This window comes from Atta colombica, unplaced genomic scaffold (assembly GCF_001594045.1).
Source record: "Atta colombica isolate Treedump-2 unplaced genomic scaffold, Acol1.0 scaffold135, whole genome shotgun sequence".
Classification (NCBI taxonomy): domain Eukaryota; kingdom Metazoa; phylum Arthropoda; class Insecta; order Hymenoptera; family Formicidae; genus Atta; species Atta colombica.
The window spans coordinates 136,671-159,042 of NW_017259223.1; the positions used below are offsets into that span (position 1 = coordinate 136,671).

General features: G+C 32.8%; 3 protein-coding genes and 1 non-coding gene across 4 annotated transcripts in view; 1 reads left to right on the top strand and 3 right to left on the bottom strand.

The window, feature by feature from the left end:
* Positions 1–280: 280 nt before the first annotated feature.
* On the bottom strand, positions 281–353 carry Trnav-aac. The gene has a single exon. It is a non-coding gene; the product is annotated as a tRNA-Val (tRNA).
* A 425-nt stretch (positions 354–778) lies between these two features.
* On the bottom strand, positions 779–2,464 carry LOC108684491 (60S ribosomal protein L36). The gene is made up of 4 exons (XM_018188838.1): positions 2,399–2,464; positions 2,063–2,201; positions 1,622–1,756; positions 779–999 (listed from the first exon to the last, which is right to left on the bottom strand). The coding sequence occupies exons 1-4, from the start codon at positions 2,440–2,442 to the stop codon at positions 916–918; spliced, it is 402 nt and encodes a 133-aa protein (XP_018044327.1). The 5' UTR covers positions 2,443–2,464; the 3' UTR covers positions 779–915.
* Positions 2,465–3,107: 643 nt separating this feature from the next.
* LOC108684479 (nucleolar GTP-binding protein 1) lies at positions 3,108–7,531 on the top strand. Its single transcript, XM_018188818.1, has 9 exons — positions 3,108–3,277; positions 4,201–4,475; positions 4,552–4,789; positions 4,866–5,108; positions 5,177–5,431; positions 5,512–5,796; positions 5,873–6,151; positions 6,303–6,446; positions 6,692–7,531. The coding sequence occupies exons 1-9, from the start codon at positions 3,230–3,232 to the stop codon at positions 6,845–6,847; spliced, it is 1,923 nt and encodes a 640-aa protein (XP_018044307.1). The 5' UTR covers positions 3,108–3,229; the 3' UTR covers positions 6,848–7,531.
* Positions 7,532–10,408: 2,877 nt separating this feature from the next.
* Positions 10,409–22,372, bottom strand: part of LOC108684444 — a 59,738-nt gene continuing 47,774 nt past the window's right edge. The window contains exon 5 of the mRNA XM_018188763.1: positions 10,409–11,253. Within this exon, the coding sequence (XP_018044252.1) occupies positions 10,448–11,253 (806 nt within the window). The 3' untranslated portion in view covers positions 10,409–10,447. The remainder of the gene's footprint in view (positions 11,254–22,372) is intronic.

Sequence of the window (22,372 nt, forward strand, 5' to 3'; positions counted from 1 at the left end):
TATAAAGAAACTTATTAATTATTATATTAGTAGCTATAGGGTACGTTCCGATATTTACTGCCAATACTGAAAATCTATAGCATACGTATACTGTATAGTTTCAGCTGCGGCAATGAATACGTAGTTGAAACGTACTCTTAGTTGTTATTTTGTTTGATATTTACAAAACAAAACAATTTCAATAAAACGGTGGATTACGTTCAGTAAATATTTTACATTTACAATAATTAATAATGATAAAAATAAAAAAAATATATTATGTTTTTTTCGAGACAAAAAATGTTTCCGCCCGGGATCGAACCGGGGACCTTCCGCGTGTTAGGCGGATGTGATAACCACTACACCACGGAAACTGATGAAATTGCCTTCTTTATTTTAGATATATCTATTACAAGAGATATGTAAAATTTTAACAAATCACATTTAATATTTTTAAATATTATACCAAAGTTAGTATTAAATACTACTATAATATCGATTGTTTTTCAATCCATTTTTCTTTGTTACAATTAATATTTATTTAATATTGATAAATAAATTTTATCTATAGTTAATAAAATCTTGTTTCGTTTCTTATTATTAGTAATTAATTTAATTATAGCAATGCATAAACAACTTTTTATTATATTTTGAATTGTTAAAAACTAATTTTAAAATTATTGAAAATTATTTCTACTATTTAAGTCTTTTATAACTTACAGTTGGAACAATATATATAGCTTCTCTATTAAGTCGGACGAAAATAGGTCATGAAAATAAAATGAATGAATGAGCTATCAAGTGTTTGCTCAATTTATTTGAATCGAAGATGGTAAAAGCATCGAGTATTCTTGAATAATGTATTCTATCTGTATCGAGATCGAAATATTGATTTATTCAAGTACATATAGTGGTTTACAATTTTAACAGATATAATTAATGATGAGCTGCTTTCCTCATCTGTACCAGGATATTTCCAAGCTCCTCTCGCTTCCTCTTGGCACGAATATGTGTACCCAACTAAAAAATAAAACACATCTTATTAAAAAAATAAAGTTTAAGAACTCTACTTCTCGCTTCCTAAAAAAAGTTTTGATATTTAATAAGTATCCATGTTCTGCACACAACTGACTTTTCCCCTGCAGCACGTTTACAAAAATCTAATACGAACCAATTTAATACTAAAAGATAATAATCAATTATTAATTTTAAGCACTAAAAGTATTGAACAATGAAGTTTTTAATACTTAAAATAAGAAATTAATTTTTATCTTTCAGTAATTGGCTGGTGTTAGATTTTTGTATAAAAGCAGTAGAAAATATTAAACATTTTGAAATTGTTAGGATGGTGAGAGAAACTATTCTAAGTTCTTGAACAAAAGAATTAACAAGTCACATTTGAACAATTCAGCAATTTGATCAATGTGATTTTTTTCTAGAAAACCTAAGATCTCAGAGCAATTTTTAACATCATGGACATAAAATCCTTAGCTTTTTAAATCCTTCATATTTTTTTTATTCAATTATCAATATTCTATTAAGGCATAAAGCAAAACTCAGAGCATGAAATTATATGACACTATTATATAGTTCTGTTGAAATCTGCTATTGTCTGCTAAAACTTGCGAGAAAAGACATTTACTCTTCTTTTCAAGAATTTCAAGGCGCGTTTATCCTTTGACACCTTCAGCAATTCCATAGCGCGTTTTTCATAAGGGGCATGTCCTGTGACTTCCCGGATCAGATCCCTTACAAACTTGCTGTGCTTGGTTTGTCTCTGCAAGGAGAAATTGAGAATAAATAATAACATGTGAATAATAACACAAGAAAGAGAAGATAAATAAGCTTCTGATAATAAATTATGATGCATCGGTTCTTTGATCAATACATATACAATAACGATGTTCACAATCAAGAGAATGTTTGTAACTATTGAAAGTTTTCTTAATATTGGTTGGATTATATTTTTAGATCAATACTTTTAAAGAAATAGTCAGCGAAGAAAACTTTTAACAGTTGCAAAATAAATATTCTACTGAACGCAGTAAATGAGAGAATTATGGGTTATACACTTTCCACTTACTCCTTTTATCCTGGATGGTCGTACACAGACGGTCTTGGTCCTTTCCTTCGCAGGTATATTTTTGATTTTAGATACGCGAATCTTCGTCGTTTTGTGACCCTTATTGAGGCCAACAGCCAACTCGTATCTCGGAGCCATCCTGTGGACAGAGATCAGTTTTTTTTTAGGTTATCTTAGACAACATCGATCATTGCAAAAACGCGTGAGTCGTGTCTCAATACAGCGAATTATAAATTCAACTTAAATATCGGAGCGAAGAAATCGCTCAAATTTCTTTGATCAGAAACGGATTACAATAATATTTCACGATTTGAAATCTTGTTAAACCATGCTAACCTTAGCAATGAGCGTCCACGCGTCGAAAAAGAGTTCCATTCCATACCATTCCATACAGACGCATCAGGCGCATGCGCAACAAATTCTAAATTCCGAAATGATCGAAGTAATTTAACTTATTTGATCAATGTGAAATATGTAAATTATTTCATGATAAAGAATTGATGGAAATAAAACAATAATTGGCAAGGGAAAGGCGATGAGGTATAATAATTTCACTGCAAAGATGTGCAAATTCAATGATAATTCCGTTGAAAATTTTTCTTAAATATCTTTATATAATTTTTTAATTTTTTAAATATAATTTTTTATAATTTTTATATAAATTTTAGAATTTTTCAAAATTGTGTATATATAATTTTTTAGAAAACTTTATTTAGATGACTTTTTAGAAAATCAAAATTTTTTAATACAAATTGGAAGTGCTTTAGAAGTGCTGAGAAAGTCTATATCTTCTCTAGAATTCTTCTTCATATAAGTAAATTCTGAAATATTCTCATTTAGTCCTGATAATAAGACGTGTCATTAATGTCCTAATATTTCTTCCGTTCATTTTTCTTTTGAGAACGAAACATTTCAGCAATGATTTCCCGCGTAAATAGTAAAATATTACATTTCCGCTGCGGGACATTCCGACATTAGCCTCTTCCGCTAGAAGATTTATAACCTCAAATTACCCAAATTGTTTAGGGACACGTGGTTTTTAAAATCAAAGGAAACGGTAGAGTAAATGAAATATCCTCTGTTTTCTCGAAAGAATAAGTATTTAATAAAAAAAGAAAGGAAAGTTACGTTGTCTCTTTAACGCGGAATTTAATCAACTAAAAGAAAATGGTTTTGTACAATTTCAAGAAAATTGCGGTTGTCCCAACTGCGAAGGTTAGTTAACATTTGTGATCTGTAATTTTATATATTTATGTCATAACGTTTATTATATTAAGTGCAATATTTATTATAATACAAGGAACAATCAGAAAGTAAAGTGAATTTTATTTCGTATAATATAGGTTAGCAAAATATGTATGTATATAAAATATCACTTCTCAACATGATCCAGCTTTGTGATACATTTCATATAACGAAAAAAGTTTCTGGCTGTTCTCGAAATTATGTATATACTTCTTGGATTGATATTTACAATTGGTTCTTATTTTAAGATTGCTTTATATAAATAATATCTTAAGATGCTAAGATTGATTTGACATCTTAAGACTTACAGCAGTCTTAAATATGAAAATCGACTATAAATACCAGTCCTAAATTCTACAGCTAGAATTTGTCTAAGATTATCTTAAATAGTATTTTACTAATATAGCTCTGTAATTAACTTGTGACATCTCAAGATTACACTTAAGACAATCTTAAATCTAAGAATTGACTAGAAATATCGACTTTAAACTCTAGAACAATTGAAATTAGTCAGCTATGCAAGACCTTCTTTAATAATAAAAAATAATGAAAATCAGAAGTAGTAAGATCAGAGTTATAAGATATATGAAAGAAATTAAATTTCTGAAGTTATTTATAATTTAGGAAATGATGCATAGCTATATGCATCATATGTGCTCTTTGAGAGCAGCCAAAAATCTTTTTTACAGATAGAATCAGAATATTATTTGATTATTATATAAAAAATGTTCCAAAGCTAGGAGATTATATTCAGAAATGACTTTGTATATACATTTTGTGTACATGTATGTTGTGCATATGAAAAATAAATAAAAATCATTTTTCAATTTTTCCTTACATTTTTATATTACAATATTTTTTCACAAAACTGACTTTTATCTTCTTCATTGTAGGACTTCATTGATATAATTTTGTCGAAAACACAACGGAAGACACCAACCGTTATTCATAAACAATATAAGATCACGAGGATACGTGCTTTCTACACGCGAAAGGTGAAATTCACTCAACAGAATTTTCATGATAAATTATCCCAGATAATACAAGAGTTTCCTAAGCTGGATGATGTTCATCCATTCTATGCTGATTTGATGAATGTCCTGTATGATAAGGATCATTATAAGTTGGCTCTTGGACAGATAAATACAGCGAGGCATTTAATTGACAAGTAAGAAAACAATGATTTACATATAACTCGCAAGATTTGTTCTAATTGTCTTACAAAATATATTTTTTGATTACAGAGTAGCGAAGGATTATGTTCGTCTTTTAAAGTTCGGAGATTCATTATATCGGTGTAAACTGCTGAAGAAAGCCGCTCTGGGTCGAATGGCCACAATTATGAAGAAACAGGCAGCTAATTTAACATATCTTGAGCAAGTCCGTCAACACTTGGCTCGATTGCCAAGTATAGATCCTTACACGCGTACGATAATTATATGCGGGTTCCCAAATGTTGGCAAGAGCAGTTTTATTAATAAAGTAAATAATACATAATAATTTTATGATTATTTTGTCTATAATTAGTATTTAATATATAATGTGATTTATTCTATAGATTACTCGAGCCGATGTAGAGGTTCAACCATATGCATTCACAACAAAATCTTTGTTTGTGGGGCATACTGATTATAAATATTTGAGATGGCAAATAATAGACACACCTGGAATATTGGATCATCCGCTGGAAGAGAGAAACGTCATCGAAATGCAAGCGGTAACTGCTCTCGCTCACTTGCGAGCCGCTGTACTTTACTTCTGCGACTTGTCGGAGCAATGTGGTCATACTTTGGAGGAACAAGTGAGCTGTGGAATATAATACTTGTGATTTTTAACATTAATGTTCTAAATCCTATTTTGTTTATATAGGTAAAACTTTTTGAATCCATAAAACCTTTATTCACGAACAAGCCTTTAATAATAGTCATGAATAAAGTGGATATCGTACATTTGGAAGAATTATCTCCGGAGAAGAGGGCTGTTCTGAAGCCATTCGAGAACGATACGAATATACCTGTGCTAGAAATGAGCACTATCACCGATTTTGGCGTGATGGAAGTGAAACTGGAGGCTTGCGAGCGACTTCTAGCCTTCAGAGTCGATCAAAAAATCAAGACTAAAAAGGTAATTAATTCAAAGATCTTTTAACGCAAAATCCGCATGCAAAATATGCAGTTGTAATGCACAATTTGCAATGATTATAGGTGGAAGGACTTCTTCACCGATTGCACATTGCTCAACCTAAAAGCATAGATCCTAATCGCGTCCCGTGTATACCGGAGAGCGTTCTGAAGAAGAGGCAGGCTGCCGCGGAGAAAGCCATAAGGAAGCGTAAATTGGAGAGGGAGATAGAAGAGGAAATGGGAGATGATTATGTACTTGATCTGAAGAAAAATTACGATATTGAGGGAGATCAGAAATACGATATCATTCCGGAGATATGGGAGGGTCATAATATAGCGGATTACATAGACTCAGATATCTTTGAAGTCAGTACAAATTTGATTGTATCAATGCATGATGGCCAAAGCAAAACATGTTTCTATACTGTTTTTTCATTTTCAGAAATTAAATCAACTTGAAAAGGAAGAGCAATTGAGGGAAGAGGCCGGTTTCTATGATTATAAGATACCAGAGTTATCGGAAACGATGCGCGAGATCGAACAGCTGGCGAAACAGATTCGTGAGAAGAAGTTCGTCATGAAGGACGAGGCGCGAATATTAAAGGCTTCTACGAAACCGATTATGCCGCGTACAGCCGCGGCTAAGATCCGCGATCGATCAGTCGCGAGATTGAAGGAGCAGATGGAAGATCTGGGTGTGGATATGGAAGATTCTGAAAACGTAAGTATTTAAAGTTTTCAAGAAGATAGTTTAGAACAATTTTTTATATCGTACTATGTTAATTCAGTCATTGTTCTATGGTAATTTATTAATTCTATTATATCAAGTATTATATATATTATGTTATATTCTGTATTAATTGCAACTATAGGCGCACTTCAAACGAATGAGAGGACGGTCCAGGTCGCGCTCAGAACCTGCTAGGAAACGCATGCGTGTGGAATCGGCATCACAGTCGCGTGCTCGCAGCGTCTCGAGACCACCGCGGGATGAAATGGGTGTTAAAAACGTAGAAGTAAGAGATAAATAGATAAATAGAATAAATTTCAAGATTTCAGTGCAGCAGTGATCTATTTTAGAAAAATTAATGTTAAAATGAAGACACAATTAAATTTAGATTAAATTTGCTCAACTTCCTTAAAAAATATAGATTATTGAAGAGCTGAATATCTCATTTTAATTATTTTCAATTTATGAAAGCATATTTATTTACACGATAAATGAAAATATAGAATTTATCCTTGCTTACGTTTATTGCAGATGAAGATGAAGCTGAAAAACATAGCTCATAAGACACAGAAGAAGAAAATAGCCAAGAAAGGTCTCAAGGGAGAAGGTGATCGTTTTATTGGCAATAAAATGCCGAAGCATTTATTCTCTGGCAAAAGAGGAATCGGCAAAACGTCCAGGAGATAAAGCTTTCACTTATATTTCACACACTAATGATTCTTCATTTATATTATATATCTCTGTGTATATAAAACAAAACCGTCATCTTTGTAAATGTACTTTTCAATCCAGATTTTGTATTCAAGATATTGTTGCAAAATATTTCATTTATTGACGCGGATACTGTCGCTGACCTATTTCTATTTGATTTATAATCAATGATGCGATTACAGTTTGTGAATGAAACTCACGTGTTTATTGAGGAGAGAGCGAAGATCGCTTTTTCTTTATCATTATCGGTCACTAAATAGTCTGTTTTGAAAATAGTATTTTTTGTGACAATTCCGTGTAGCATGAATGCGCGTGGTTGCATAATGCATACAAGGTAACCTTCGAACTCGAGACGGGGTGAGCGACGTCACACTTAATAAAATTTTATTGCTATCGTGGCCAGATAACCCCTCGCGTCGATTGTAGCTTCCACATTACATTCTATTATAAAATCACAACAGTCGTCTCGAAACATTGATTAAACAATTGTATGATTTAATTTTGAAATTCTATAAAACATTACAATTTTATAAATAATAATAATAGAATATTGATAAATTAATACTTAAATCAGAAGTTGCTCTAATTTCGTTACTTTAAATATTTGAGTTTTAACTGTTAAAACATGGAATTAAAAATTTGAAATATTGTGAAAAAAAATGTGATTTTTTGTGGCATTAAAAATAATCATTTGACAGGATTTTTTCCAATTATGATTTAGTTAAATATCACCATAAAGCGATAGAAGATAGAAGAATGAGCTTTTTTTTTATTTAGAAAAAAGCTGTTTTATGTATTAATTATGTATAACGATCATTGACTAGCGCAAATTTTGTATTTGACTTTCGTTAGCTTTTCCGAAGATCTCGATTTGCTAATGATGAAAATTGATACAAAATTGTAAGGAGAAAATTCTGTCTGTTTATAAAAATACATTTTGAAATTCGCGCCGCGAATTATCAAAAATAAGAAGAGAACGGGCGAGTTCAAGTCAGCAAAGCGGTTAGATCTGCTTGTCGAGCAAATGAAGCATGATTGGTTCTTACTTGTGGATCCAACCAATCATGTTTAAAAGCTCGGCGAGCAGATCTAGTCGCTTTGCTCACTTGAATTCGCCCATTACTTCTTCCAAATCATGTTCTCCTAATATCCTGAATTTAGCTGCTGAATTTAATTTGCATCTTTTTATTTAAATTTGTATCAATTTGCATCTTTTGAAGAGCGAGATATTTGATTCGTATTTTGAGATTGTATAACTTCTTACAGCAATATGTTGTTCTAATAATTTTGTGGAGTGTAACGAAAGACTTATATTCCAAGTTTCTCTTATCTCACTGCAATAGTCAGTCCACAAAAAAAGTTATAAATTAAATAAATTTAAAAGAAATTCGATCATGATTATAAATGAGCCAATTTATACAGAAAAAAATTTTAAATATATTCTAGATAAATATTGTCGAAATTTAAGAAAAAAAGAGGAAGATAAAAAGAACATCACATATTGTTTACTTATGAAGTTACAATATAAATAAATATTATAACTCTTCGAATCTTTGAAGTGAATTATTTAGGGCCGGTTGTTTCATTTTTAGATAAACTATGTGGTAATTTACTTATTAGATAAACAAAAGAGTAAAAGAATAAGAATATAAGAGAATAAGAGAGTAAAACAGTGAGTTGAAGTTTACCGAAAGGTGGAACAAGCCTAAGTCTAATAAATTCTATTCCTTTATTAGTAAGGAATTGATGTAAAATTAAGACAATTGTAAAAAGCGACAGTATATAGTAAGTTCCTTGGTATAAGATCAATCTAAATTTTGTTTTAATTGTAATTTATTTAGATTTATCAACGCGCAGTGATAGGAAATGAAAGAGAAATAAGCACGTCTTTTTATTGAAAACTGATAAATCATATATTTAAGACTTCGCTAAATGGATCTCCATCATCAGATAAGTTGACAATAAGAGGGACAAGAATAATGATAATAAAAAGGCGCCGCTGAGTGGTGGTTAATTAGATTATAATTTTACAATAATGCACGCGATCATAAATTTTTATACAATTTACATCGGACGCGTTAGAAAAACAATGATCTTGTTTCTCTTGATTTTGTTGTTCGATAAATATGCGATGCACATTCGATAAAATGCGAATAATATTATCTCACAGATAAAACTCGAAATATGCATACATGGAGATTACAATGCGGCAGCGGCTATCGATCGATGTAAATCTCATGGAAAATATGTAATGAAATTTTTGCGAGAACAAAAAACACATTCGTATTAACACATTCGTATTAAACTGCTTACGGGAAAGAGAAATCGAAAGATTTATTTGGGACTCAGAGATTCCATTCGTAATACTCTATAGGAACTAAACGAAACCTCGATACAAAGTAGGTTCGATAAGAGCGAAGACTTTAGCTTGTGTCATAAAATTACATTAATATCAGACATCGATCCGCTCGTTTCGCAGAAGCCTAGCATGATTGTAATAAATTAACAGATAGAGGATATGCGTTACAAGATGATGTTATGGCATTTCGGGGGGATGCTCATCCGACTAAAACAAGAAGACGTTACAGAAATCTATTAATACTGGCCAATTTAAGAATTTATTACTCGCATTTTTTAAAAAGAAAAAATTATGAAAAAATTATAAATTTTTCTATATTGTATTTGAAAATAATACAAGAGATTTGGTGATGATTTGGATGGAACTTCAAGGATCAAAAATTATTTTAATAAGAAGGCATGTTTTTAAAAAATAATTAAGATAAAATGAGAAAAATTACATTTTAAAATTATATTATAAAATACTATAAAATTGTATTAAATATTTTAAATATTAACCTTACTGAACTTTCATACATTATACATGTATATAAAATATTTATTTTTATATAGAAAGATAAATTCCCAATTTCGGGCACTTTTTATAAAAATATCTAATACAACCTTAATACCGAAAAACAATAATTAATTACTTATTTTAAGTATTAAAATTGCTGTTTAGTGTTTTTAGTACTCCAAATAAGTAATTATAATTATTGTCTTTCAGTAATAAATTAGCTTACATTGGCCAATATTAGATTTCTGTTAGAATAGTCATTGCTCACGATTATCGACGATTCGCAACGATTCATTTCCGTTTAGCCGGGTCTGGATGTAGTGAGAATGTTCTAATAATATAAAATACGATCGCTATATAATAAGGAATATAATGACAAGTAAATATCGTTAGTATCACAGTCGATGCGAGACCCTGGGTCTGTGCGAGCTTTTACAGGGTCTGAATATTCGGTGATGCCTTGGATCGTCCGAATCGTATGAAGAAAGAAAAGAGAGAAATAATGGAAGTCTAGAGGGATCGCGGACGTGCACGAAAATCTTAAAGTCAAATGACGGTACATTCTTTTTACTTTCGCCATTATCAGTATATTTATTAATAGTTGTATCTAATATCTTAACACACGCGAATGTGAATGGCATCACCGAACCGCAATTCGGACGATTCTTTGGTGAGTCCTCGGCCATGGTAGACTGTTTCACTCTCTTTTTCTCTCCTCTTTTTTACGAGCAGGCGCACTCCAACACCTGGATGTTCTTCCAATAGGAAACCTTCAGCTGCGTTGATTGATTCTCATCGAAGTAGACAATCATCAACTGGTCGAGCTTGCTGGGTGCGCAGCACGGTTTAGGTACCCTCTTCCGGTCCTCCTTCCACAACAGACTCTGCAGCAGAGCGTGATGATGTGCTGGATTGTATCGGGGTGGGCAACGGCCCTTACAATAGCCGGCATCGAAGCCCTTCGGATATACAATGAACTCGAAGCCCTTCAGATCCTTGAACATTACCGTCAGCTCGTGCCGGCAACATTTCTTGTTGTTGTCACCCTTACACCGGCTGCGCCGGCCCTTGTGCAGTGGCATCAGTTCCTCGGGAGTGGACCTCTTTCTTCTACCACTTCCAGGCTCCGATGTGGTGAACACGTTCAACGTTGCATGGGAAACCTCGCGTCGTGTCGGCCGACCGTCGTGAAGAAATTCCAGTTCGAGGCCGTGGTTCTCCAGACCATCCTCAAGCCAGCTCGAAGTCGCTTCGGTGGAGTCCAATTCCATCCATCGAGAATCCGTTGGCTCGCCCTGCGGGATCTCGCGCCGCAGCAGGAGACGTCGAGAGACCGGCGTGCGGAGATAGATCAGCGCCTCGAGATCGCGTGGACGTCTGTGATCGCCTTCGAGGAGGAATCTCAGGGACGCATGATCGATCGTGATGTCCTCCGCGTTGCCGGAAACCGCGACGGGAAAGTACAGGGAGTGACGGTGGTACTCTCTCCTCAGGCTGAAGCCAAGGCTCGATTTGTTCCCCGGATGCTCTGTAATGAGAAAGAGCCGCTGATGAGTACATATATTGTTACGTAAATGACAAGTTGTGAAGTTGGCAAATTCGCGTCATCACGATAGCTTCTAAATCGGATGACGATTTTATGTCACGATGGCCATTAACGAATTCTAATTACAATATTAAATATGTAAATGCTATTACATAGATGCAAATTATGAACATATAAATTGTCTTTGATACTTATCCAGAGAGAAGACATTAATATTATTAGTAGAATGTAATGCATCCCATAATATTATAGTACTATGTAATGGCAATATCGCCTCGGCAAAATGTAATTAATTACTAATAGAGAATGTTGCGCGTTACGCAACACTACCATCGAAGCGCGTAAATGAAGAATCACAGATTCTAGTTCTTGCGTATTAATTAGCGCGGGGGAAAAACTCTTCGTTTAGGCTACAATTGAATTCTTGCAACAATGATACGGAAGGCTGAGCAAGAGTCTTGCTCGTAATCGTGACTCAGTTTCGCTTTGTCATCATTGTCAATGTATTCGTGCTACACACTTACATATATACCTTGAGATTTACCGATTATATTCACGGTAAATTTAGAGTGACGAAGAACAGCTCGCCTATTGTCTACGTTTATACCGCAATGGGAATGAACCTTTCCGTGACTCTTGAACAAAACCAGATGACCGAAAAAGAAAGCATAAACAGATTTAAATTCAAGTCGATGTTAACTTACGGGATGACGCTTTATGGAATAGAATATCGCTCCAGTTTTGTCCTCCGCAGACAAACCGAAAAATCTTCACACTTTACGCACATTTCTGTCATAATGACAGTCATAATTCTGTCATAATGACAGAATTAAAAATTATTATTTTGTTTTCAAAAAAGAACAGAAACAAAGATAAAAGAAAGAACATATTTTAATTATTCTAAAATCAATTATTACATCAAAATTACAATTAATAATTACAAAATTTTAATGATTCAAATCATTCAAACTTTCTTTCAAAAAGACTTTGTCGCAAAACTTTTTGCAGCATCATTATACTTGAGTTTCCCACGCTTATTTATTGCTAACTTAAATGATCCAACAAAATTATTAGATCTATATCTACTAAATGTCTGAATATTTTTGATTTGCGATATTGTTGTAGCGAATGCACACGGAAAAATTCGATCATTCTTTCCACGTAAGCGATATATTTTTTTATCACATACTTTACAGAAAAAAAAAAAGTTTTTTCCAAGTATTGCTTAATAATGAATGTTTAGCTAAAATAAAATAAATTATTAGCAACGATAAATAAACGATAATCTTTTGTAATTTAATTAGAATAATATACTTGGTATGTTAGTCAAATTTATATATGACACAAAATAAGGCGTGACGATTCGTGATCTGATGATTCGTGCGATCGTAGTTTCTTTCGCGCTCGAATTAAATTTTCAATGAAAGCGCGAGATGGTTAACGAAAGAGTAGCAAACGGAAACTGCGTTTTGTCGGGGTTGCTTTAAAAGTGACATTACATAAATGACAGGAACTGTTGAATTCCCAGTCGACCGACGCACGCTGTCACAATTCTCTCACGCGTATTTACGGATGCAGAATATGCAGATGCACGTGCGTTCCGCGACGAACATTCTTGCCTCGGTGGAAGATCTGTGTTATTCGCCCACGTAAATATATTGGCAGAGGGATTTTCGCGAATCGAAACTCTGCCGGATGGATACTCGTCGCGCATAAACAAACACAACCAGTGATCTGAGTCATAGAACGGTATTCGACCTTCCAACAAAATCGGCCGCGGCATGTATTGCCGATCTAACCGATCTACGAAACGACTTGAAAATATCACGAAGATGATTTTAGGCAAATGCTCCTGAATTTAATTCCCCTTAATTCCCCTTAAACACTCGCGACGCGATGTTTGAGACTAGACAAAAACAACGGCTGCGACTTTCAGCAGAAAAAGCAGCTTTGGAATTGTAAAATTCTTTAATATATATTTGGTTTTATCCTTAGTAAAATCTCATTGGATCTAAATGTATAAATCAAATGTATAAATCAATCATATTAAAGAATCTTACAATAGTTGCAAAGCTATTTTTTCAGCAGCTAATAAGTAATCCAATCCATTTCTCATTAAATATTTAATACTAAATAAGTAATTAATAATAATTATTAAATATATTAATTTATTTATGTTATATATTTTGTTTGTTAGATTTATGTTCCGCAATATTTTCTATTACTTTGACTTGATATGTGACTTTTATTCTGTGAAGAATTTAGTGTTTCGAATTCGATTTAACGATGATAATCTGTTTCATTCTAAGAAAGAAGAAAAAAAATGTCATCTTCTGTCCGCAATATATTACTTCTTCTCGAGATATTGCCGGAGGAATTGGTCGTGAGCCAATATCGTAAATATTCTCGAATGAACATACTATTAACGAGACCGTTCAAAGGGAAGATTTAGAATTTGTAAATCGCTCGTTTCGACAACTGTAAAAGTTACGCTTAAAGATGAAAGAGAGGATCTGTGTTAGGGAGATAAATTCTTTGGAGAAAAGAAGAGAAAGGGGTGCGAAAATCTCTCTCTCTCTCTCTCTCTCTCTCTCTCTCTGTGGGAGATAAATTCTTTAGAGAAGGTAAGGGAGGAGGGGGGAGAAAGAGAGAGAGAGAGAGAGAAAGATCCGACTTCGATTGTCGGAAAGCCGGTATTCTCTCGCCTCTCTTCGTTCCTCCTTTTAACTTGCTGATTAAGTCTTATTTATGGAGGCTCGTGAGGCTACTCAGGAAAACTCTCACGGGGCTATTAATTATCCACAAGGCATCAACGACCACACACCGTTTTTCCCTGAAGCCTGTCGCGATGCGTTCAAGTGGTTGGCGCCAGTATTACGAGTGCAACGATGATAATTACGGGGTATTTAAGTAGATATCTTCAATTAAGTAAGAGATTGGACATTGTCTTTAGACAACTTTTGATTGGACTGCTATATTTGGCACGATGCTTAAAATAAAATGCATTTTACATTTCATTATGAGTATCGGTTTGTATTTTTTTGATTGAATCTACCTGAATTCCAATTAATGTAATAAAATTTTTTATATATGTAGATTTAGGCAAAAAGAAGAATTTCGTAAGGAATGGAAGGTCTCGGATGTACGCTGGGAGAGAAAGGGAACACAACGTACTTTCCCAGGACGGGATACCTGCTCTCTAAAATCTTTGGAGCGGAATCTATATAATTATAAACAATGACAAAAGAAAGGTAACTAAGCCAGTGTGTCAACTGAGTTAAATTGTCAAGAAGATTTCACTCTTTAGAATTAGATTCCACTTCAAAGATTTTAGAGACCGGCGATAGCGAATTATTTTGCACACTTGTCCAAAATAATTCTACGAGCAATAATAAATATTAATTAACGGGCAATGAGAGCATTTATATGATATTTCGAGCACAATACATAAAATATATTTACAATACTTTTACATTACTTGTTGATACAATGTTCTTGAACGTTTTAGTTTACTTTAAACCATCAGCAATATCGCGTATAATTTTCATAACAATATTCAATCCCCAAGTTAGAGATGGTCTTTGCGTCCTAGTTGAGAAATGCTTTTACTTCTCTTTATTATTTAACCAAGTGAATAACCTCCGCTTTTGCAGATCATAGTCCGAAGCGCAACATGTAATGTTACATATTTGATTTCTACAGAGATAGTACCTTTAGTAATATATCTATAATTTATTTTCTACTTATTGTAATGTAACGTGTTGCGCTTCGAACTATGATTTGCAAAAGCGGAGGTTATTCACTTGGTTAAACAACGAAGAGAAGTAAAGGCATTTCTCAACTAGGAAGTAGGATATGCTCATCCTCTATCGAACGCAGAGATCAACTTGTAAGGATTGAATATTGTTATGAAAATTATACGGCATTGCTGATGATGATTTAAAGTAAACCGAAACGTCCAAGAATATTGTATCAACAAGTAATGTGAATATATATTGCGCTCCAAATGCTCTCATTGTCCATTAATTAATATTTATTATTATTTGATTTTCAAGAACTCTATTAAACATAATTTGTTTTTTAATTTTACGAGCTCATTATCTAATTTATTATCTGCTTTATCTGATCGCCACTTAGATTTACAACTATCACAATTAGGAGTTATCTCGACAGTGAGCGAGGTACGGTGAATATAAAAAGGGAAAGATGGAAACAAAGGATCTGAGTGAGGACTCTATTTGCTTTATCTCGACGTGTGAAAGTAGCTAAACTCGTGGCTCGACAATTTCTTTCTCACGCGAAACTCTTTAAATAAGCCGCGAGAATCGCCGGCATGCTAAGAGATAGATAGACAGAGAGAGAATTGTGAAAAATAATGGGTCTGTTCGCGCGTTGCTTGAAACCCCTAAAATTTTTGCTGCGCTATTTATATTTATTTCTAACCAATGCAATGTAGATTAACTTTAATCTCTTAATTTAATTTATCTTTTTATCTTTTTTTACTCTCTTTAAGGAAAAAATATTAAATTCTAGTAAATATTTGTTTGAATAGTACTAACTAAATATTCAATAAATGTAAATATACATTTATTATGTACAAAAATTATTAATTTAAGTATCTTTTTTTATTGAGTAAATATTTCTTTATTGCAAGTAAGACTTAGTTACTATTCAAACAAATATTTATTAAAACTTGATAACTTTTTTCAGTATAATTATTAGAATTTGAAAAGAATAAAAAGTAAATTAAATTGACAATAAATTTAATCTACATTAATAGAAATAGACATTAATGATGATATAATTAATAAATGTAAGTGTCTAGAAATTGAGAGAGAAGATTCGAATCCATGCTTCGCCGCGTGCTCAGAATGCGTTACTGATTAGTACCTTTATTTATGAGTTGTCACACACACATGAGAAAAGATACGACAAGGGAGGCCCCCTACGCCCCCCCGCAGAAAATTCGTGACACCGAGCGATTTTCAGAGCCTCAACACATTTCTCGGTTATCACGTTCCTCGTATAATTTATTTGACTGACGACAGGCAAACGCACCGTGTCGTTTCACATTCGGTAGAATCGTACGTTTTCAAGTTTTCTCTTCTCTCTCTGTCTCTCTCTCTCTCTCTCTCTCTCTCTCTCTCTCTCTCTCTCTCTCTCCCTCTCCCTCTTTTTCTGTTTGTTTCTCGTGGCGCCACGGGATCCTCTGCTTTTAGAGCGAAAGCAATACTTAATCCTTCGTCCACCGAGTGTATTTCTGCAAATAGACCCACGTCTATTTCTTGCAGGTTTCCTCGCATGATTGGATGAAAAATAAGATCTTGTAAACGTTTGATACATACATGCGGAGTATCCGCAGAAAACCGGATGTTCTCTCGCTACAGATTCTTCTGCCAACTTGCGGTCGACGTTCTCCTTGCGAAGAAATAGAACAAAATCATCATTTACATAATTTTGTATCTTTATATGTAATTACGTTTAACGAATCAAAATTCTATGTACATACTTTAAAATAAAATTCGCATAAAATTTGATAATAATTATAGTCCTATAATATCTATCTATAACCAATATCTATAATTTATCTATAACCAAAAAAATTAGTTTTGCAGAAATTTCTTTAATCTCAGTTATCGATTTTAGATCAAATGGGAACTGTAATTACGAGAGCATTCATGCAATAAATATAAAATATAAAAATATGCATAAAATATAAAATTATGCAAATATCCTTTTTTATAAATAATAATTGAATTATAAGCCGCATGTTTTTATGCACCGAGAAAAAGTATTATATAAATTTTAATAAATATTTATTTATTAATATTAGCTAAATATTTATTAAATATATGTTTATTTGATATACAAGAATCATTATTTTTATTTAGCTATTGTATCATTTTTTATTTAGTAAATATTTATTTAGCGTATCTGATTTATATACCGTAAATATTATGTTAGTACTCTCTCTCTATATATTCAAACAAATATTTATTAAAATTTAGTACATTTTTCTCAGTGTATATAAATAATTAAATTAATTACAAAAACATAGATTATTTGGGGAAATCAAGTGCAGATCTTTGATTAATGTAAAATTAATTTATGTGGCTTCGCGTTGCGTATCGATCGGCGAGCTGAGTTTCTCAGATCGATCAATCGTTCTTCCGAGAGACGTTTCCCAGCGGTCACGTTCGTTGAATAACGGCGTACGTGCATCCCGCGTGTTTTCGATGAAATCGTTTGTTTTTTCGAGCCACGCCGAAACGAAAGATCTACTTTTAGAAAGGGATGGTAGATACTTTTAGAGCGTTTGATGCATGTCGCGCGAATGGCAAGGTGGCACAATTTCTTCGATCGCGAGAGCGAACGTCACACGGTCGTGTCAACTGCTCGTCCTAATTACACGTAAACATCTACGAGTGATACAAATTCCGAGCTTATTTTTCTTTATCAATTAATCGCTTATAAACGCGACATTGTATTTATTTATAACTTTTCTGTAATGGCAATGTGTTATTTAAAAATTTGCAATACTGTTACTTTGTAATTAAACAAATCTAATATTATATATTTGCGTTTTAATATAGAATATTCATATACACACATATAACTTGTGTTGGCTCTTAAAGCCTTCTATTAATTCTCATTGATATTAAACAATTCAATTATAAAAATAAATTGATAGAATACAGATTTGGTTATTTTTTTACTACATGTTGGTAAAAAATGAATTAAAATAATATCTACACTTCGACACACTTGAAGTTAAAAATACTAAAATTATTTAACACAAGGAACATTGACGATTTATAGAAATAATTAAAAATAATTCAAATTTAATGTTATGAATTTAACAGTGTGTTATAATCACTCATCGTGACTCACGTTCGATCGTATCTTTACTTTTCATTCGTCGTATTCTATTAAAATAAATTACGGAAATTTCTCGTGCGACTATTCAATTATCAGATAAAAGCAAAATCGTATTTATCGTTTACTCCATTACTTTTGTTAACTCCTCTGCGAGCAGGAATTTCAGACGCGCGAAAAGCGATCGCAAATACCGGAGGCGTGAATACAAGACGAAAGGTGAATACAAGGCTCTCATTCCGTGAAAGATTCCTTAGGAAATGGATTTCTATATCCGAGGAATTGCGCGTCTTCTCAAGAATCAATTTTGGGAGCACCTGAGGAATGGAATGCTACAGATGCGGCCGTAGACTATTGACGAAGATCGTAGCCCTCCCCCCCTTGGAGTTTCTTTTTTTAAAAATATTTACAGCAAAGTGTTATATATAGTTTAAATATTTTTGAAATGCTTAATCACAATTTTAATATTCTAAAAATATTTTTTAATTTAAGAAACTCCTAGATATAAAAAACATAGATTCTATTATTATTCTTTTTTGTTAATATAATTTTAGATAAAACGTTTTATGAATTATACATTTAATAATACTTTTTTCAATATATAATAATAATAATTTAAATAATAATTTAAGATTCTATCTTTTCATATTTATAATATTAAAAAAAAATTTCGTTTGTGCGGCGCGTTAATATCTCTCTTTGAAAAAGGATCCCGCATAAATCATATGGAAAATGGACTGATCAAATTGGATCAAATTGGTTGAAACTATGATATTTTATAAATTATGACGCCGATCCAAAGTTTTCTTAGATAAAATCGTAAAAAATGAAGAGGTAACCATTTGAAAGTTGCTGTCTTGGATGTAAAGTATCTTTATGTGATAAACTATTCATTTTTTGATAAACTATATCTTAATACTTTTATGCATAGAATAATAATAAATCAATTGGTACAAAGACAACACACATAGTTGCATTTAAAAAAAAATTATGCAATTTGCGTACTTACAAAGTACATTATTTTTTTAAAAGCAACTATTAAATTTCCTTTACATTTCTAATTTTTAAATTTTCAACTTTCAAATGATGCTATAGCAAAATTTGTCCATTTTTTATGATTTTGCCTAAGGAAATTTTTGATGAGCATCTCATAATTTGCAAAATATCATAGTTTAGTACAATTTGACCGAAGCAACTTTCTGGTACAATTTATGCCGAATCCTTTCTTGGATTCACCAATGTCGTGGACGCGCGTCAAGCACGCGGCGATTTCATTCAATCGACCTCGGCCTCGGCGATGAATCGCGACAGATACGACCGAAAACAGACGGTCCTGTTTGGCGGTTGACCAGGTAACGGCGCAAAATAACCGGCCGATAAAGCGCCTAGGAATCCGCGGAATCCGGATCATTTCTGCCGTAACGATTTGAAGCGAGGGCGGGCGTGTTTTGCCCTGCGCGCGTATATGGCACCCTCGTCACCCGATGAGAATTCGAATGTGACGACGGGGAAGCGACGGGGAGAGAATCGCGAGGCGATATTACCCCAAATAACATCCGCAGGAGCGCGTATGCGGCCGTCAATCGCGCCGGTCGGCGTGCCGTGCTTATTATTAGGCTGTATCACACGATGGCACGCTCCAAAAATAAAACCGCCGCGTGCCGCGATTTACGCGCAGGTGATCCTCCGGAACTGAGAATGGATCAACAGCATCGTTAAAAGGCGAGTTAACTTCAGATATGCGAATGCCAAACACAAAACACGAAACACGTAATCGAGAAACGATTCGGATTGAGGGCTTCCGATCGAAATGTTGGGCTTTTCAAATTAGACTCGAAGACGGAATGTCTCCTACTTGTGGAAGACTCCCGAATATAACGAGGATCTTTGATTCTTTCATCTTTGACAATGGGATTTGACGCGGGATATCGAATGAGAACGATGATTTGGAAGTTTTCGACATTCACACTTCAAAGCTTTGACGTTAAAATCTTCGAGGATCGAAACTTCGAAGAATCGAGATTACATAATTATTAATTTAATATTAATATTATAGAAATAAGACCGCTTATATAAATACATCCACTAAGTAAGAGAAGTGCCAATTAAAGTTAGATGCTGAAAACGATTAAGAGTATCAAGCTTCGAGATAATAAATCAAAGAATAGATTTAAATATTCTTTGGAATCAAACGCAGTTAATGAAGTATAAAGAAATTTCGATTTATTAATTTTTAAAACATTTAGCAGATTTCGTTTATGTTACACAATTGACTTTTAAACATTTCATATCTTGATATATTAATTTTCCTGATTTTTTCTATATTATATATACATGGGGATATATTGGGATTCTAATTTGATTAACACAAATTAGACCAGGCGAAAAAGATGTCGCTTTAATCAATGCCACGTTAATGTGACGCTTAAAAATAAGCTAAGCGATGATACTGTGCATATTTTTGAACTAGAAAATCCGGAATTAGCCCAATCGATCTAACATGCCGTAATATTCCGAGGAATAACCGGCGGCATCTGCATTGCTCGATGTCCTACATTTAGCTACGACGCTACTCTTCGTAGAATCATTCATCGAAATCATTGACATTTTGGAGATCACGCTTCCAGAGCATCATCGATTACGGAAGATAATCACGAGATCCTCTTGCGATCCATTGACAACTTCGAAGATTCGAAGTTTTGAAAGTATTCGAATGTTAACTTCGTAGGTACTTCAAAGTTTCGAAAAACTCGAAGCTTCAAAATAAGCTTTAAACTTTGAAAGTTTGGGGTTAACTTTGAAAATTCGTAAGTTTGGAGTCAGCTTCGAATCTTCGAAGTTGTCAAAAGTAACAAGTCATGAGAGAGTCTCCCGATTATTTTTCATTATATCAACGATGTTCTAGAAGCTTCAATTTTAAAAACAATTTTAAAAACTTCAAATTTTAAAACTTTAAATTTTCGAAGTTGTCAAAAGTAATACAGTCCTATTCATGACTGTAAATTTAAAATTCCCGGAGACGAATTCAAATTTCGTCTTATAATCTCACTGCTCTTCATTAGTTTTTTATGTATTACATGAACTAATTAAGCTGCGATTAATAAGTAGAGCGGGACTAATTGTGACACTTTTAAATTATTATAAATCTTTACACAATTATGATAGACTAATGATAAATGCTTTAAAACGTTGCATGTTCATTTGACTCAATAATTAAGTACTTATAAATTCTTAATATATTTCGTAAATAAAAAAAATTACGTTAATTACAAGGAAAGTAGATCAATATGTTCTACCTATGGAACATGTTGAGCATCCTCGAAGAAGATAAGTTGAGCCATGAAGAATCGTTTAATGAGATTATATATTAAAAACATGATAAGATTATGTATATTAATTAAATTTTTATTGTTTTCATCTTAAGTATAATAATTTGTAATATTCTTTCTTTTTAATTGCTTCTTTTTAAATACTTTAATTAACAAAATTAGAAAAACTAAAATCTTTACTCTTTATAATAATAATTAAAATATATGTTTAATCGTTAACATAGAATAAAAAACATTGATAAAGGCAGATTTCATTTAAACAGCTGAATTTATAAGGTTAGCTATGAAATACTGGCTCAACAAGCCATATCAGTATTGAGATATTTATAACTGAAAAACACTAAATAAAATATCAACTTGAATATTAAAGTTAAAAATAATTAATAACTTATAACTAACTCTAAAAAAACACATTTGATTGTTATTAATCGCTTTAATTATCACGTAGATCAAAAAGAACACTCATCTAATAATTTTACTTTTGATGTACGAAAACGAAAAAGCGCACGTATTTTGGCTGTTGATAACCGGAAATTATATGTATTTAGCGCAGTAATCTCTGTCCTTGTGTTATCTTACGCAAGCATAGACGTATCTATATAATATTTTGGTTATTTAGATATTTATATTTGCCCAACTTGCCCATGTGTGCAACTAGTTCCGTTCTATCTTATTCAATGGGATATAATTAAAATTATCTTTTTAAAAGAAGGTAAAAAGGCACTAAGTGTACACTTACAACAAGGAGTATTCTTCGAAAAAAACTATTGTATCAAATTAAAAGTAAAAGTACTACTTGGGTAGACCAAGTAGTAGATCTTTTTTTTTTTTTTGAAGGTCTTTCTATTCCAACCCAAGTAATATCAGTAAGTATCTGGGGGGGGGGGGGGGGGGGG

Bases quoted from the DNA above. Each gene is read 5' to 3' on its own strand.
- LOC108684491 (XM_018188838.1), bottom strand. From the start codon at position 2,442: ATGGAATGGAACTCTTTTTCGACGCGTGGACGCTCATTGCTAAG. The intron at 2,202-2,398 runs GTTAGCATGGTT...CTCTGTCCACAG, and splicing joins CGTGGACGCTCATTGCTAAG to GATGGCTCCGAGATACGAGT. The intron at 1,000-1,621 runs GTAAATGTCTTT...TTTATTTTTTAG, and splicing joins TGAAATTCTTGAAAAGAAGA to TTGGGTACACATATTCGTGC.
- LOC108684479 (XM_018188818.1), top strand. From the start codon at position 3,230: ATGGTTTTGTACAATTTCAAGAAAATTGCGGTTGTCCCAACTGCGAAG. The intron at 4,476-4,551 runs GTAAGAAAACAA...TTTTGATTACAG, and splicing joins GCGAGGCATTTAATTGACAA to AGTAGCGAAGGATTATGTTC. The intron at 4,790-4,865 runs GTAAATAATACA...TTTATTCTATAG, and splicing joins AGAGCAGTTTTATTAATAAA to ATTACTCGAGCCGATGTAGA.